At 32.5% G+C, this 14,068-nt stretch overlaps 1 protein-coding gene across 1 annotated transcript in view; it reads right to left on the reverse strand.

Annotated features, from left to right (window-relative positions):
• Positions 1–530: 530 nt before the first annotated feature.
• The window catches only part of LOC132942941 (protein slit), a 132,084-nt gene continuing 118,546 nt past the window's right edge, over positions 531–14,068 (reverse strand). Inside the window, exons 13-33 of the mRNA XM_061011659.1 lie at positions 12,794–12,865; positions 11,122–11,279; positions 10,037–10,184; positions 9,808–9,954; positions 9,672–9,743; positions 9,516–9,587; positions 9,280–9,443; positions 8,809–8,941; positions 8,649–8,720; positions 8,509–8,580; positions 8,363–8,434; positions 8,224–8,295; positions 7,259–7,422; positions 6,969–7,185; positions 6,383–6,522; positions 6,118–6,287; positions 5,807–6,017; positions 5,500–5,734; positions 5,210–5,433; positions 4,750–5,118; positions 531–3,921 (exon numbers count right to left, since the gene is read on the reverse strand). Coding sequence (XP_060867642.1) covers positions 3,695–3,921; positions 4,750–5,118; positions 5,210–5,433; positions 5,500–5,734; positions 5,807–6,017; positions 6,118–6,287; positions 6,383–6,522; positions 6,969–7,185; positions 7,259–7,422; positions 8,224–8,295; positions 8,363–8,434; positions 8,509–8,580; positions 8,649–8,720; positions 8,809–8,941; positions 9,280–9,443; positions 9,516–9,587; positions 9,672–9,743; positions 9,808–9,954; positions 10,037–10,184; positions 11,122–11,279; positions 12,794–12,865 — 3,211 coding nt within the window. The 3' untranslated portion in view covers positions 531–3,694. The remainder of the gene's footprint in view (positions 3,922–4,749; positions 5,119–5,209; positions 5,434–5,499; positions 5,735–5,806; positions 6,018–6,117; positions 6,288–6,382; positions 6,523–6,968; positions 7,186–7,258; positions 7,423–8,223; positions 8,296–8,362; positions 8,435–8,508; positions 8,581–8,648; positions 8,721–8,808; positions 8,942–9,279; positions 9,444–9,515; positions 9,588–9,671; positions 9,744–9,807; positions 9,955–10,036; positions 10,185–11,121; positions 11,280–12,793; positions 12,866–14,068) is intronic.

Here is a 14,068-nt window from a genome sequence, read left to right on the forward strand (position 1 = left end):
AGTACCTATCCAATGTGGTTAAAATGGTATCTTAAAGTTAAATCGTTCATAAAAAATTAATGTTACTTTCCAGAAAATGTTTTTAATTTCCAAAAATATACCGAGGACATTTTTAGGCGTATCTGCATCCTACCCTACTTACCCAAAATAACTCAGCCAATCTTTGGTTGTCGTTAACGCACTTCTCTATTATATATTGTCTACTACTCAGTACCTACTCTCAAGTATTCACAATAACACAATAGGTACTTATGAAGTGTATACAGTTTAATTTATATAGGTACATTGTGATTAACCATTTGTAACTATATTAACGTGTCCTAAATTTTTTTTCGTATTTTCTTTAACGTCAGAAACTCATAAGATTCACTCACAATTGTCTCACACAACTCAATAACACTGTCTAAGACTCTATATTATGGTCTATTCTTCTTTCTGCAAAGCATGGTAATTTTGTCATGATAGACATATTGTATAGGAGGTAGTAGGTACCTATATATTTTTGAAAAAAATTATAACACGTACACGAGTTATAGGTATATTATATACATTTTTTATTTTTTTTTCACTTGGATTTTAAAAACATTTTTTATTTTTATATTAATTTAAAAACATCAATAAAATCAATGTAAAATACAATAGTGTTTATATTATTATTTGGAGCTTAAATTTATAACATAGCATTATATTATATTACTCTATAAAGCAACTATTATAAATAGTACTATAATAGTAGGTAGCTATAGTATATAGTAGCAGTAGTGGTAGTTATACATTAGTAGACAGTAGACAGTGGTGGACAGTGGTAATAGTAATAGTAGTAAATACTATAGTAGAAGTAGTAATAGGTAGCAGTAGTAGTAGTATTAATGGTAGTAATCGTCAAGGTTTTTTTTTATAGAAAATATAGGTATACCGCATAATAGGGAAGAGATAATATTATTTTGGAATTTGTTGTTGCGAGAAAGTGGTAAGTGAAAAACGGCACCCGCTAATAATGGTGGATTATCTAATTTTTGATTTCCATGACGTGCACTTCTATACAATAATTAATATTAATATTATTATATTGTAAACTAATTAATATATTATATATACACGTAATGCTATAATTTGTAAGTCGGAAAATCGTCAATAAACCACTCTGTTTAAAAAATATAACTTATTCGAAACACAAAATAGAAATGATTATACCAAATAAAATTAACTTAAAAGTTTTACATAAAAAAATAAAGTATTCAAGTCTTATCATAAATAAATAGGCGGTTATAATACGTCTAGTTGGTTCGGGAAATCGGGAGACGGCATAATATTGTAGATGGGTATAGGTAGTATAAATAAATTAAAACAATTTTTTTTCTCAGTGGCTGTGGCTAAGTAGGTGAATTTAGTAAAAATATACAAAATATTACGCGATGAAAAAACAAAATAAATTTGACATAATAATAATTGGTTTTCTTTTCCAAAATTCGATCATCCGACGAGTTTTGTGCGTTCATATATTTTGTTTATTATGTAATTTTGACAAATATTACTATAAGCGGGCCGTGAATTAGAATCTTTGATTTTTATACATTTATAGGCACCTAATACACTAATACAGTTATACATACTAAACGGTAAACACAATTTCGTTTTCTTACATATTCGATTCGATACAGATTTGACTGAAAAAAACAATTAACACCGGTATATTTACATACAATATTTATATAATAGGTATATATTGTTATATACTAATATTTTTCGTACATAAAAGGGAAAAAGTATTACATCAATATTATTGTTACACAAAACAGAACCAAATGCGGTCAAACACAATAACGGTCATTCCATTTATATATATAATTTTTTTTTTAAATTTTAAAACTTTTTATTTAATATATATATATATATTTTTTTTAACGAACTCTACACTTGTACACTATACAAAAAGATGATGTATAAAAATAAAATGGAAAAACATTGAAAAAGGCCCCTCCGCACATAACATAAAAAAAGAATGTGCCTTTCTGCTCCGGAAACGTCCACACACGCACACACGCGCTATATATATATATTTATATATATATGTACGGTATTGTTATTGTATATAAATTTCTTCTTGCTTTAACCAATGCACCAGAGAATACATATTATGAATATATACGTTCTATATAAAATATTTACACTGAGAAACAGGATTCTTAAGACATAATAATATTATTATTCCTCGATTATTATTATTAACGACTAAACACTACAAAATTTCGACTACATAATAATATAATATAATACAACATAAAATATATTAATATGGACACAGCTGCAGGGTGAGTATTATACCGTGGTATAGAGTTCCGCGTAATAGGTACACGAACATAGGGAGTGAGAGAGTGTGTTTTGACTTTTGACGTCGAATGGCATTCACTTAACAGTTTACATTATAGGTACACATAAAGCGAGAGTATAATATTAATATAGGTACTGCAGAGCCGAATATCTAGTGCAAGCACAAAATACACGTACTATAATACAGTGCACAAATATATACGGAGATCGTCGTACCGAAAAAATACTATTATCGTATAAATATTATAGGTGTAGTATAATGTAATAATGATAATGGTTTCTCGTTGTCAAAACGAGAGAGACGGTTCTTTTAAGTATATAATAATACATCGTTAATAAATTACGTAAAAAAAAAATAGTAATAATAATAATAATAATATTATAATATGTTAAATTATAATTAGTAGGTAATTACTTAAAAAATAATAGTAATAGTAAATGAAATAAAAAAACGAAAAATAGTTAAGATGATGAAAGTATTACGGGGTCGGCGACAAGTCGCTGATGTAGTGTATATAGGTTTAATGACAATGTAGTGGTCAACGATAGGTACAATATAATATTATGATATAAATTCAAGGCTGGGCGTTAACGAGTTAAAAAGTTAATTTTATTTAAACTTTTAAACTTAACTGGATACTTTTGGCTGTCCGTTAATTTAACTACTAACTGAACTCAAACATTTTTTATCTAATGTGAAATCAACAAATTCAATTTTCATTTAAAAACGTTATGTTGATTTTTCACGACTTTTATGTTTTAAATTTTTATTTTATTTTATTACGTTTCAATCGATATCTTTTTCGTGTTCAAAAATATTTCGGTTTTTTTTTTTTTAGTGACGAAAAGAAGTTACTAGAAATAGAATGATACTGCTAGTGTTATAAACTAAACAAATCGTATATTAACTTTTAACATTTTCTTAACTTACTGAGTAAAAAAAAAATCATGAACCCGCCCAGCTTTGGATATATAATATATAGTAATGACGACGACGACGAAGACGACGATAATAATAATAATAATTATAATAATTATAATAATAATAATAATAATAATACTAAGGTGCAGGGGTTGGTTACGGCAGAAGAAGATATATACAAACGCTGACCGACCAGATAACGACGATCAACAGTTCGACGGTGACGGAGACGGCGGCGTACGCTGTCACGAACGCGAACGCGTCTTCAGTCCAAGCGCGACGCTGCGTCGGCTGCTGGTGGTGTTTTCTGGTGCGGCGCGGCCGGCGGTTCGCGTCGGCGACGGCCACCCCGCGGGAGACGTGGGGCAGCACGACGACGGTGCGCGGCGTTGCGGTCGGCTGCGGCGGCGTTGTCGGTGGTGCTGTGGAGGGGCCTGGTAGTCAATAGCATTTTTTGGCGCACGCGCACTTGCGTATGATCTCGATGTCTTTGGTGTACCGCGTGCCGTCGTTGCATATCAACCGGACCTTCCGCTTCTTTGTCTTGCGCGCCCGGCAGCAGCTCGTCCCGCAGCCGCCCTCGCACTTGGCCATCTTCAGCGGTTTCCTCGACCGGCAGTTGTTCTCAGTGTAGTACTCGCGCACCTGTACCTTCTTGCACGTGGGACCTGCGAACAAGTGTCATCATTATTATAACCATAGGTGCGTACGCGGCGTGACGTGTTATCCATATTATTATGCGTATCGGCGCCAACAGAACATGGGGGGGGGGGGGGGGATCCCACCAAAATTCCTGCCAAGTTCCTGCCTTCAAAAGTAGGGTTCTAAGCATAAGTATTAATTTTTAGAAAATATTATGGCGAGGAGGACTTCAGTCGACCCAAAAATTTGGGCTATTTGCGCTCCCATGTGGTTATAATCCAGGGGGGACAGTGCGACAGGGACACAGTATAGTTCACCCCAACACGCGAGAGTATGTAAAATCAGTGGGAGAAACTAGAAGCCTACCATTGGCGCACTCATTTAGTCTAAAACTAGTGGGTGTGACAATTATTTACCTTGAGCTGACTCACAGGGAGGGAGCATCCAATATATCCCATTGTTATAATATTTTAGTTTAAAATAAGCGAGGGGTACTAATTTGTGACTTAGGGGTACTAAGCATCCCCTAGGACAGCCAATGGAAACCACACTACGTAAGTTCCTATATAAAATTATATATTATATAGTAGACATTAAAATGCAACATGAAAAAATAGTCACACACTATATAATATCTGCAGTGCTATCTCTGCTGGAATTCAAATTTTGAACAAGTTTAACTCAGAAATTTGACAATTAGAAAATTCTAACAGTTATATGTCAGTCGGTCCGTTTGAAGAATAACAAATATACATCCATAAGTTCAGTTGTCTGCATATATTGATAACTGCAACCACAATGGAGTTCTCGCGTTCTTTTATTAACCAAGAGGATATTGAGTTTATGGCACTTACCTTGCGTACAGTACTTGCCCGACCAACCGGGTTGACACTTGCAAGTGTATTCTTTGATCCCTTTGGACTCGCACTTGCTGCCCTTATGGCACTGGTTATTGTAGCAAGGGTCTTCATCTTCGTCCTCATCTTCGTCATCCTCTTCGTCCTCGTCTTCTTCAATCGGACCTTCTTGTGGTTCCATCTGCTCCTCGTCTACCATAGTCGAGCTTTGTTCTTGTTCGACGACACTCGGCGACTTGACCCCTTCTTCTTCCACCATCTGTTCTTCGTCCTGGAGCAGGGAACAGCCGGGCGTCACTTTTTGTTGACGTGCCGCGTTCATAAAGTCCACTAATTTGTGGTTCACCCAAAGCTCTTTCATGCACCCTGGAACGAACATATTTTATTGTGATGATAATGTAAATCCACGTTATTACGCTTACGCCACGCTGCAGAATCATGTCTGAAAATTACTTACCGTTGAAACTAGTCAAATTTCTTAAATGAAAATGATTAAAGGCTTCGGCACCGGGATCTGGGGGTGTGCCACCTATGTACAATGGCGAGGTGAGTCTCAAGTAATCTCTTGACCCCTCGTTAATAATTGATCTAGCCACGCCTCCGTCGACTCTCAGTGTGAAATTTTTTCTAATCGACAACAGTTCAACCATGTGCTGTTTGCCGTCTGCGACCATTTCAAAACTAAAAAAAAACATACACGATGTCAAATAAGCCGAAAAAACGGTGAATTGTTAGTGAAATACTGACCTGTACATGGTCGAAACGGGATAATTCCCCACGTCGTAACTGACTCTAATACGCCCGTTGAATAATTCAACGGCCAAGTGTTCGGAATGGCCATCGTACAACAAAATTCCATTTTCTTGCGTTGTCGTAAACACAACAGTCACGTTGGCCTCGGGTTTGGTCCTCAAAGGCTCTAATTCCACGAATGAAGTGTTATGTACAAAACTCAAGCTGGTCAGATATTCGCACCTTTTGCCTGCAAATAAAAGGACGTAGGATAATGTGCCGTGCTATTTACAAACAACAATGAACACGCGTGGACAAGTACCTGAGTACCCTGGAGCACATTTACATAAGTAGTCGTTCGTAGAACCGTTCGGTTGATAACATATTCCATTTTTGCATTCGTGATGTTGACAGGGCGAAGTCTGCGGGTACATAAGTGCAACACTCGGAGAAATGTCGCAAAACTTTCCGGTATATTCTCCTACACATTTGCACGTATAGTCGTTGATGCCGTCCACGCATAGACCGCCGTTCTAAAGGAAGAGTAAAAAAAATCGTAACGCATTATTGTAGTATTGAAAAAAAAAATTATAACAGTATCTAATAATAATAATAATAATAGTCTCGTCTCACCTGGCACATGTGGTTTTGGCAGTCGTCGTTGTTTACAGTGCAATTGTCGCCCGAAAAACCGAGTGGACATTCGCAAGCGTAATGCGTAATGTGATCGACGCACTTGGCTCCATTGTGACACGGATTAAAGTCTTTGGAACAGAACTGTATTTTTGTTTGACAATAATCACCTGCGGCGTAATATAATATTAGACATTAAGTGAACACACAGAGATTTAAATTTAAAATAAGGTTTAAAAAAATTAAAATTAAAAATTAATCTTACCCGTGTACCCCGGTAGGCAACGACACTCGTACGCTTGAATCAGGTCAACGCAAGTCGAATTGTTTTCGCATTTGTTGGTCAAACAGTCGTCGATATTTGTTTCGCAACGGTCTCCGGTAAAACCTGGTGCGCATTGGCAGCTATTAAGAAAAATACAATCAATTTAATTACGTATACATAAATAATTATACAGAGTGATTATTTTAACAGTGTATACTCATTAGTTGACACTTGATAGTACATTCAAAGTATTAATGCTTTTCGAAGTTTTCCTTTTGGAGAATGAAGATTTGTATAGTAAAATAATTCTCTCGAACATTGAACAAAAAAGCTCATTAATTAATAAAAAACGTTATAAGATGTTTTTTTTTTCAGTATTGAACCGCTATTAAAAAAAATATTATTTAAAAATCAAAGGTTACAACGAAAAATAAAGGGCGAGAATAATAAAAAAAATTTGTTGGAATCACGTTTATATTAAACCGTTCTAAAATAATATTTGGAGAAAAAAATGTAATACTTTTATATATTATTATAGTGTTATATATGGCATAGGTAAATATTTAAGTGACGTTAGCATATTTACCTGAATCTGCCTTCTTCGAGCAGTTTGCAAGTTCCCGAGTTCCTGCATGGATTACCGTAACACGCGTCAATCATGTTTTCGCAATGTTTGCCGTGATATCCTGGGTTGCATCTGCACTTGTACTGTCTTTCGGGTAAGGGCTCGCAGAAGCCTTCGTTCGAACAAGGGTTGGTGAAGCACGTGTTACACTTGGACAGAATGTCTTTGCCGATCGGTTCTGTAAAATCGACAAGCTCATTTTATTATAGCAATCGTGAATGCACACAAACCAACGAGCTCTTTGTACCGACCTTTACAAACGAAACTCGAAACCGGCGTGGACAGTAGAAGTTTGTCCTTCATAGAATTGGGTTCCGCACATCTGGCTATACCTGACTCGATGAAATCTTTTTTTATCCATTCCGCTAACCACTGTAGACCGCAATCGCAGTACAGTGGGTTGGAGCCGATACCTCTGTAAAATTATTACAAAAACATTTATCAGCTGTAAATTTAATACATTCACATATTTTTCCGTTGTTCGTCAATTGCTTCGATTTTTTTAAACTATTAGAATTATACTATTCGTTTTTGCACTGGAGGATTTATAAATTGAAAATATATATTACATCAATCGCACCAGGGAAATATCATAATGATGACATGGACGTTTGATTAATTAGAACTGAATAAATAGAAAATATTCACGATTCACTTATTATATTATAAGATATTATTATCAGACTCAGGTAACTACCAATATTTTTGATATTTTATTTTAATTAAATATCTAAAATTCAGTTAGTATAAATAAATACCTAAACGATACTATAAATGGCAAAATAGCTAAGCATATATTAAAATTTGTTCAATACATAATATGTCAAATATATTCACGATTCACATACTACCTATACCTAGGTATTAAAATACAGGGTTTAACAGGAAGACCTAAAAAAAAAAAAACTGATTTTTATTTGTATGTTTGAATAGTGGCTTATTTTAAGTATATTGTTTTAAATTTATTCATTAATATTCTCAAACTTCATAAATTATAATTTCACGATTTTCTTAATTGTTTTATTTCTAAATCATATATTAATGTACCTATATTTTGGCATTCTTTAGTGCTAGTTCATAGTAGGTTATTTAGTGGGTTTTTAGTGCATTGAATTCACAGCCTGGATTATAAGTATATCACTATACAATCTTAGAACTTAATATAATAATATGTAGGAGGCTAATATAGAGGTTGGATGATAAAGGTTGTACTTACAAATGAGTAATCGAATCAAGGCCTGAAAATGTACCATCCGGTATCAATGAGATATTATTTCCATGTAACGAACTGAAAAAAATACAATTTGATTTAAAATAATCCTATTTATTTGAAAGATTTTGAAGTTGATACTTACATGATTCTCAACGATTTAAGGCCAGATAGTGAATTTTTTTCCAGACATTGTAATTTATTGTACCCTAACAGTCTGAAAATATTGATATAAACGTTATAATACTATACACGTTAACTTTGAAGAAATTATTATTTTTTGCTACTTACAGTGTGGATAATTTTGATAACTGTGAAAACGTGTTGTTTGATAAAACTATTAAATGGTTATTACTTAAATCCCTAAATAATAATAATAATAATATTAAAGATTATTACGTGATACATATTTAGCTTAACGTTTTACTTACAATCTAGTGAGAGATTTAAGATGATTGAGTCTGTCTACTTTGATCGAAGTAATTTCGTTTACGTCCAAATATCTGAAAATAAAAATAACACAATTATAAATTTATAACTCATCTGCCGATTTGAGAACTATTTATAATTAACTCAAAAAATAGTTCTTACAACTCCGAGGTCTCAACAGGAATATTTTTTGGTATCTCAACTAGCTTCGCCCTCGTACAGCGGACAACGGTTCCAATGCACGTGCACTTCGGAGGACAATAGTTGTCACCAAGACAACCCTGATCGTTGTCACCTGAAATTTAATAATACGAACGTCGTCGAGTTAATTAATTGTATTTGTCTTTTCACTCCGAGTTTCTGGAAGAAAGCACTCGGCGCACAGTGGACTTTAAGATTTGTGAAAACGATTTCACGGTCAATTTGCTAAGCCCGACTTCGACAAATTACGGATAAACAGTGTAGGCAGACCAGTATATAAAGGCGGCTGAAGCGCACGCAACGCCGCACTAATGGTTATGACCATCCACGTAGACGTAAATTCGAAAATGAACGATTAGGCGGGCACTGCGATTTTTTTACCTCCGACTAACACGTTATTCGCTCAATGAATACACATTTCATAATAATTACCGGAGCATTTGAATTCGTATGAAGGTAAATCGTGAATAGGGACGTCCATCACTCGAGCTGGCCCGGCGCATCGGGGACTTCCGGCAATTAGTCCGTGTTTTTTCAACCATTCGGCAAACCAAGCCAGATGACAATTGCAATTGAAAGGGTTCATTTGCAAGTTACTGAAAACACGTACACATAATGCGTTCATAATTATCGGAATAAAAATACAAACAAAGTCGATTAAAGCTTACAGGGTGCGGAGGGCTGGTAGATAATCGAAAGATCCAGGCATAACGCATGTAATCTCGTTGTTCAACAAAGTTCTAAGACAAAAAACAAACAAAATAAAACATACAACACACATTTTATTTCTATTTTTTTTTTCACTAAAATCGTTTTTAACTTACAACATTTTTAGATTGTGAAGACCGATGAACATTTTGTTGTGTACTTGTCGAATTTTGTTTTCTGATAAATTTCTATAAAAACAATAACGTTAATTACTTGAAAAAAAACTTATAATATAATGAATGACAATCTTACAGTTCATATAATTTGATGGCACCTTCAAAAGCGTTCGCTTCGACGCTACTAATGATATTTCTTTTCATTTCTAGTTTTTGTAAATGAGGCAACCGACCAAATAAACCGTCAGACTTGATTTTTCCGATTTCGTTGTCATTCATAAGTCTTTGTTAGTGGAATAAAAAAATAATAATTGTCAAAGTCAAATTAATATTTTAACGAACTGTAATAACAGAAATATGCTTACAATTCGGTGGTATAAATTGGTATGTCTTTTGGTATTTCGGTTAATGATCTTCCGGAACAATCGACAACCGTACCGTCGCAGGAACAGTTCGATGGACATGGAACATCAGAGAAACAATCGGTGGTTTTAGATTTCATGTCATCTAGACCTGTCAACAAAATCATAACAGATATTTTGTATTGAAGATTTACAGAATAAATGCATATTTATAAAAATAAAATTCGAAAACAATAGGTTTTATTTACATTTTGTAATTTGTATAATATTTAAACATATTAAATTTGTTTTAAACTATAATAAATCAAGTTATTACAGAACATTATATTGTAATTATGATTTTAATACATTAATTTAAATTCGTTTTATAACTTAATTATAGTAATACAGGCGTTTTATAATATAAATTTCATGACCTCAATATTCAAAAAAACAATTTATTAAACATCAAAAAATATTATGCATTAGTTTTTATAACATTTTTAATATCTTATAGTCTTACCTATATTATACTTTTTAAATTATAATCTTTAGAATTAAATTCATATTTTCTTTTATATTGTATAATTCTACTTAATGTTTTTTTTAATAACAAAATTACCTTTATAATAACATTTAAGTTTATTTTAGTAACGTATTACATAGGTACTCGTTTTTACTATTGTTCTATAAATATTGCACATTTTTAATATTAAATATGTAAGACTTCAGATTTATAAATATCGTATAAAACGTAATTTATCGCGCTGTAACATTTATAAATTATGTACGTATAAGTATTATGGTTTTAAAATATATTGTATGCTCGTTTAATATAAACATGGATAAGTTTTCAAATAGATTATATTTATGTGTTCTCAATATACCTTCATTATTCTTGAACTGAAAATCGTTTTATACCCTTTTTATTTTCCTAGAACATTTTTATGATATTAGTAAGGTGTTAGCGTACAGTAATTTTATTTCTATTTTATATAAAATCGATTTTAATATCTGTAGGAAAAATAACAAATTCCAAATTATTATTATGGTTCAGAGGACCATTTCTTGATAATAATTCTTCGCTATATACGAAAATGATAACTTACACTTGAATTTGTCATGACTCAAGCCATCTATTCTTCGTTTTTGCAACTTTTTCGGCGACTCGCACCGAGCGGCGGACGTTTCTATTGGATTTTTATGCAAATACTCTGATAACCAACGCAAGTTGCAGTCGCAGCTAAATGGATTTCTACCCAAATGCCTGAAATAAATAAATAATAAACAATCAAATCTCATACATTTTATTTTTCACTTTATTTATTTGAAGGGATAATAATTCTTGTATATCTTTTTGGCTAATGGCCCCCTTGAAGTATGATTGTTTTGATGGCTATTAAGACAAATAGTGCAAAGTAAACAATACTAAACAATGGCGATGGCGGGTTGTGTCTAGAAATAATAATGGAAGACACATCTGGTAGAATTCACGATGTTTTTATTTATAACTAAAGAAAAAGACATTTTTCAAGAAGTTTTCGTACAAAAAGTTTTTCAATGCTAATAATATACCACAACTAAATAATATGTATTCATTCCGACCGCATTTCGTTATGAACAGGAAACGGGCTGACGAAAAAAAAAATATCCGGTGGAAAGAATAATCTCCTATGGATATATACAATCAAGAAATCCATATTATATACACTCTACACAAGATTTTGTCTGAAGTTCATAATATTGAATATTGTGGACGGTTTTCGTCCTGTGAATATTACGCTGCACGAAGTATACCTATATGTATATGGAAATGCGGGGTCGGCCATTTTTGAATTAATTTTGTTTTAAGCTAGCCGTTTATTTTGAGTTTCCGAGCGAGAAAAGCCAAAATAAATTTGATCGCATAAATTTGGATCAAGGCCGCGAAATGTCAACTGTTAATTTTTTCCACGGTGCCGAGAGAGATTAGCATAAGACTGCCACATAAAAATAACAACCCGAGGTATTTTGATTGTTACTTTTTACAGTATCGGGGACGAGAGTCTTAGATGTCCTCGCAGAGTGCGTCTGGTTTTTTTTCTTTATTCCGTAGGTCTAGAGTTTTAACATTAATTAATTTAATGAAAATCAAATTTATTCATGAAAGCTTTTTGTGTACGTACCTATAAAGAACGATGCATTTTAAAGCTTGGTACACGAATAATATTTTTTGCGTTGTCGTTTAGAATTCAGAAATATTTGATCATTTCTTTTTTTTTAACGAAGATGGATGTTTTAAAATGTTAGTTGGATTACGGATACGTCTTGGCAGTAGATATTAATATTTTCAAATAAAGGTGAATTTCAATTATTTTAGGTATTATATTAAATATGGCAGCATAATTACATTTCATATTACCGAGAATACATTTTTTACAAAGAGTGATATACTCTATAGTCTATAACGGGTATATTACTTATTTATGTAATTATGTGTATATTTTGTATGAAATTCGATCTTTAAAAATAAAGAAAACGGAAGGAATGCATTTGACATCAAGTTATTAGAATTGAAAATGTGAATTCTAGTATCTTTATATCTACCTATTAATTATTACACTTTGATGTTTATTAATAATTGTAAATAATTTACCGACAACAGTTGCTGTAACAAGGTGCTTATGGTTACTGTAAGTGATATTATTATGGAATAGCACATGTAAAGGTAAACCAATAATTTAATCGATAATGACTAATCAAACATAAACAAAATATAAATTATACTAATACTATACTTACAGAGTTTGGATACTCCTCATGTAGTCGAACGTTCCATTTGCCAAAGACTTTATGTTGTTATCATACAGTGACCTGTAAAAAATGTTCGATGTTTCATTAGTAAATATTAAATAATAAGGTTATTCATCTGTAGATTTGGAAATGAAAAAAAGTAATTCGATTTTCCGCACATGTACGGGAACACGCAATGATAATATTAATATCTGTATTATACAGTTACCAGTGTTCACTCCCATTGTTTTCATTGATAATTAATTTATTCAAATTCTGATTTTTGGGTTTTTCAAATATACTATATTGTATACTTATGGACCATATTTTCAAATTCTTTAGATTTTTTTTATAAAATACTTATGGCATCTCACTCGAAGATAAAAACTTTTGTACTTCAAATGAGAACCCATTTTTTACTGTAAATTATTTACCTAGTGGATTTTTGAAAATTTTTATGTACTTAACTTTTAGTTTGATCGAGTTATTAAAACATTTTTAGGTTCAATCTAAGGACAATGGTCCTTAAAAATGTTTCTAAAAAAATATAAAATGGATGTAATATTGGGTATTTAGATATAGTATATTTATTATACTTGGACAATTTTTAGGAACCATAAATGTTGATCGATTAATATAATTAACTAAATTTTTCAAACCCTCATATATTCCAAACCGATGATGATAATGGGTCATAATTAACCTTACAAAGTAAAATAACTCAAAAACTCGAGTTTGTCGAAGTTTGATTCTGATTATCCCCTATAAATTTACTGAAAAAAAGGGCTTAGGTATCATTTGAAAAAAATAACATAAGTTTGAATCTCCACAGGATACTTACCTTAAGTGGTATAAAAATCTTAAAAATAGGAAAATATGGTCTTCAAGTATTTAAAAATTCCAAAAACAGATTTTCGATAAATGCGTTAATAAACGAAAAAAGAGGGTGAGCGTGCTTGGTGAATCACCCTGTAATTTTTTTTTTTCAAAAATACACTTGGTATAGGTATAAATATTGTAGGATGGCGTCCACGGGCTGATTTTAATTTAAAACAAGTGTCGGATTTAAACGAGAGACATATTGAATATCGAATGATGAGACGAGTGAACAGAAAGAGCGAAAACGCAAGGAAATATTCATGAATATTCAAACTCAGCTCGGGAAATCCGAAAGCGATTGTTTTCACAGGTAATCCGAGCCCATATACGCACATATTGTGTATGCACTATACAGGTATACGTGTAACCCTGTGTGTATCTTTACATTTCAATTTTATTCAATCT

The sequence above is a fragment of the Metopolophium dirhodum genome, chromosome 4 (genome assembly GCF_019925205.1).
Source record: "Metopolophium dirhodum isolate CAU chromosome 4, ASM1992520v1, whole genome shotgun sequence".
Classification (NCBI taxonomy): domain Eukaryota; kingdom Metazoa; phylum Arthropoda; class Insecta; order Hemiptera; family Aphididae; genus Metopolophium; species Metopolophium dirhodum.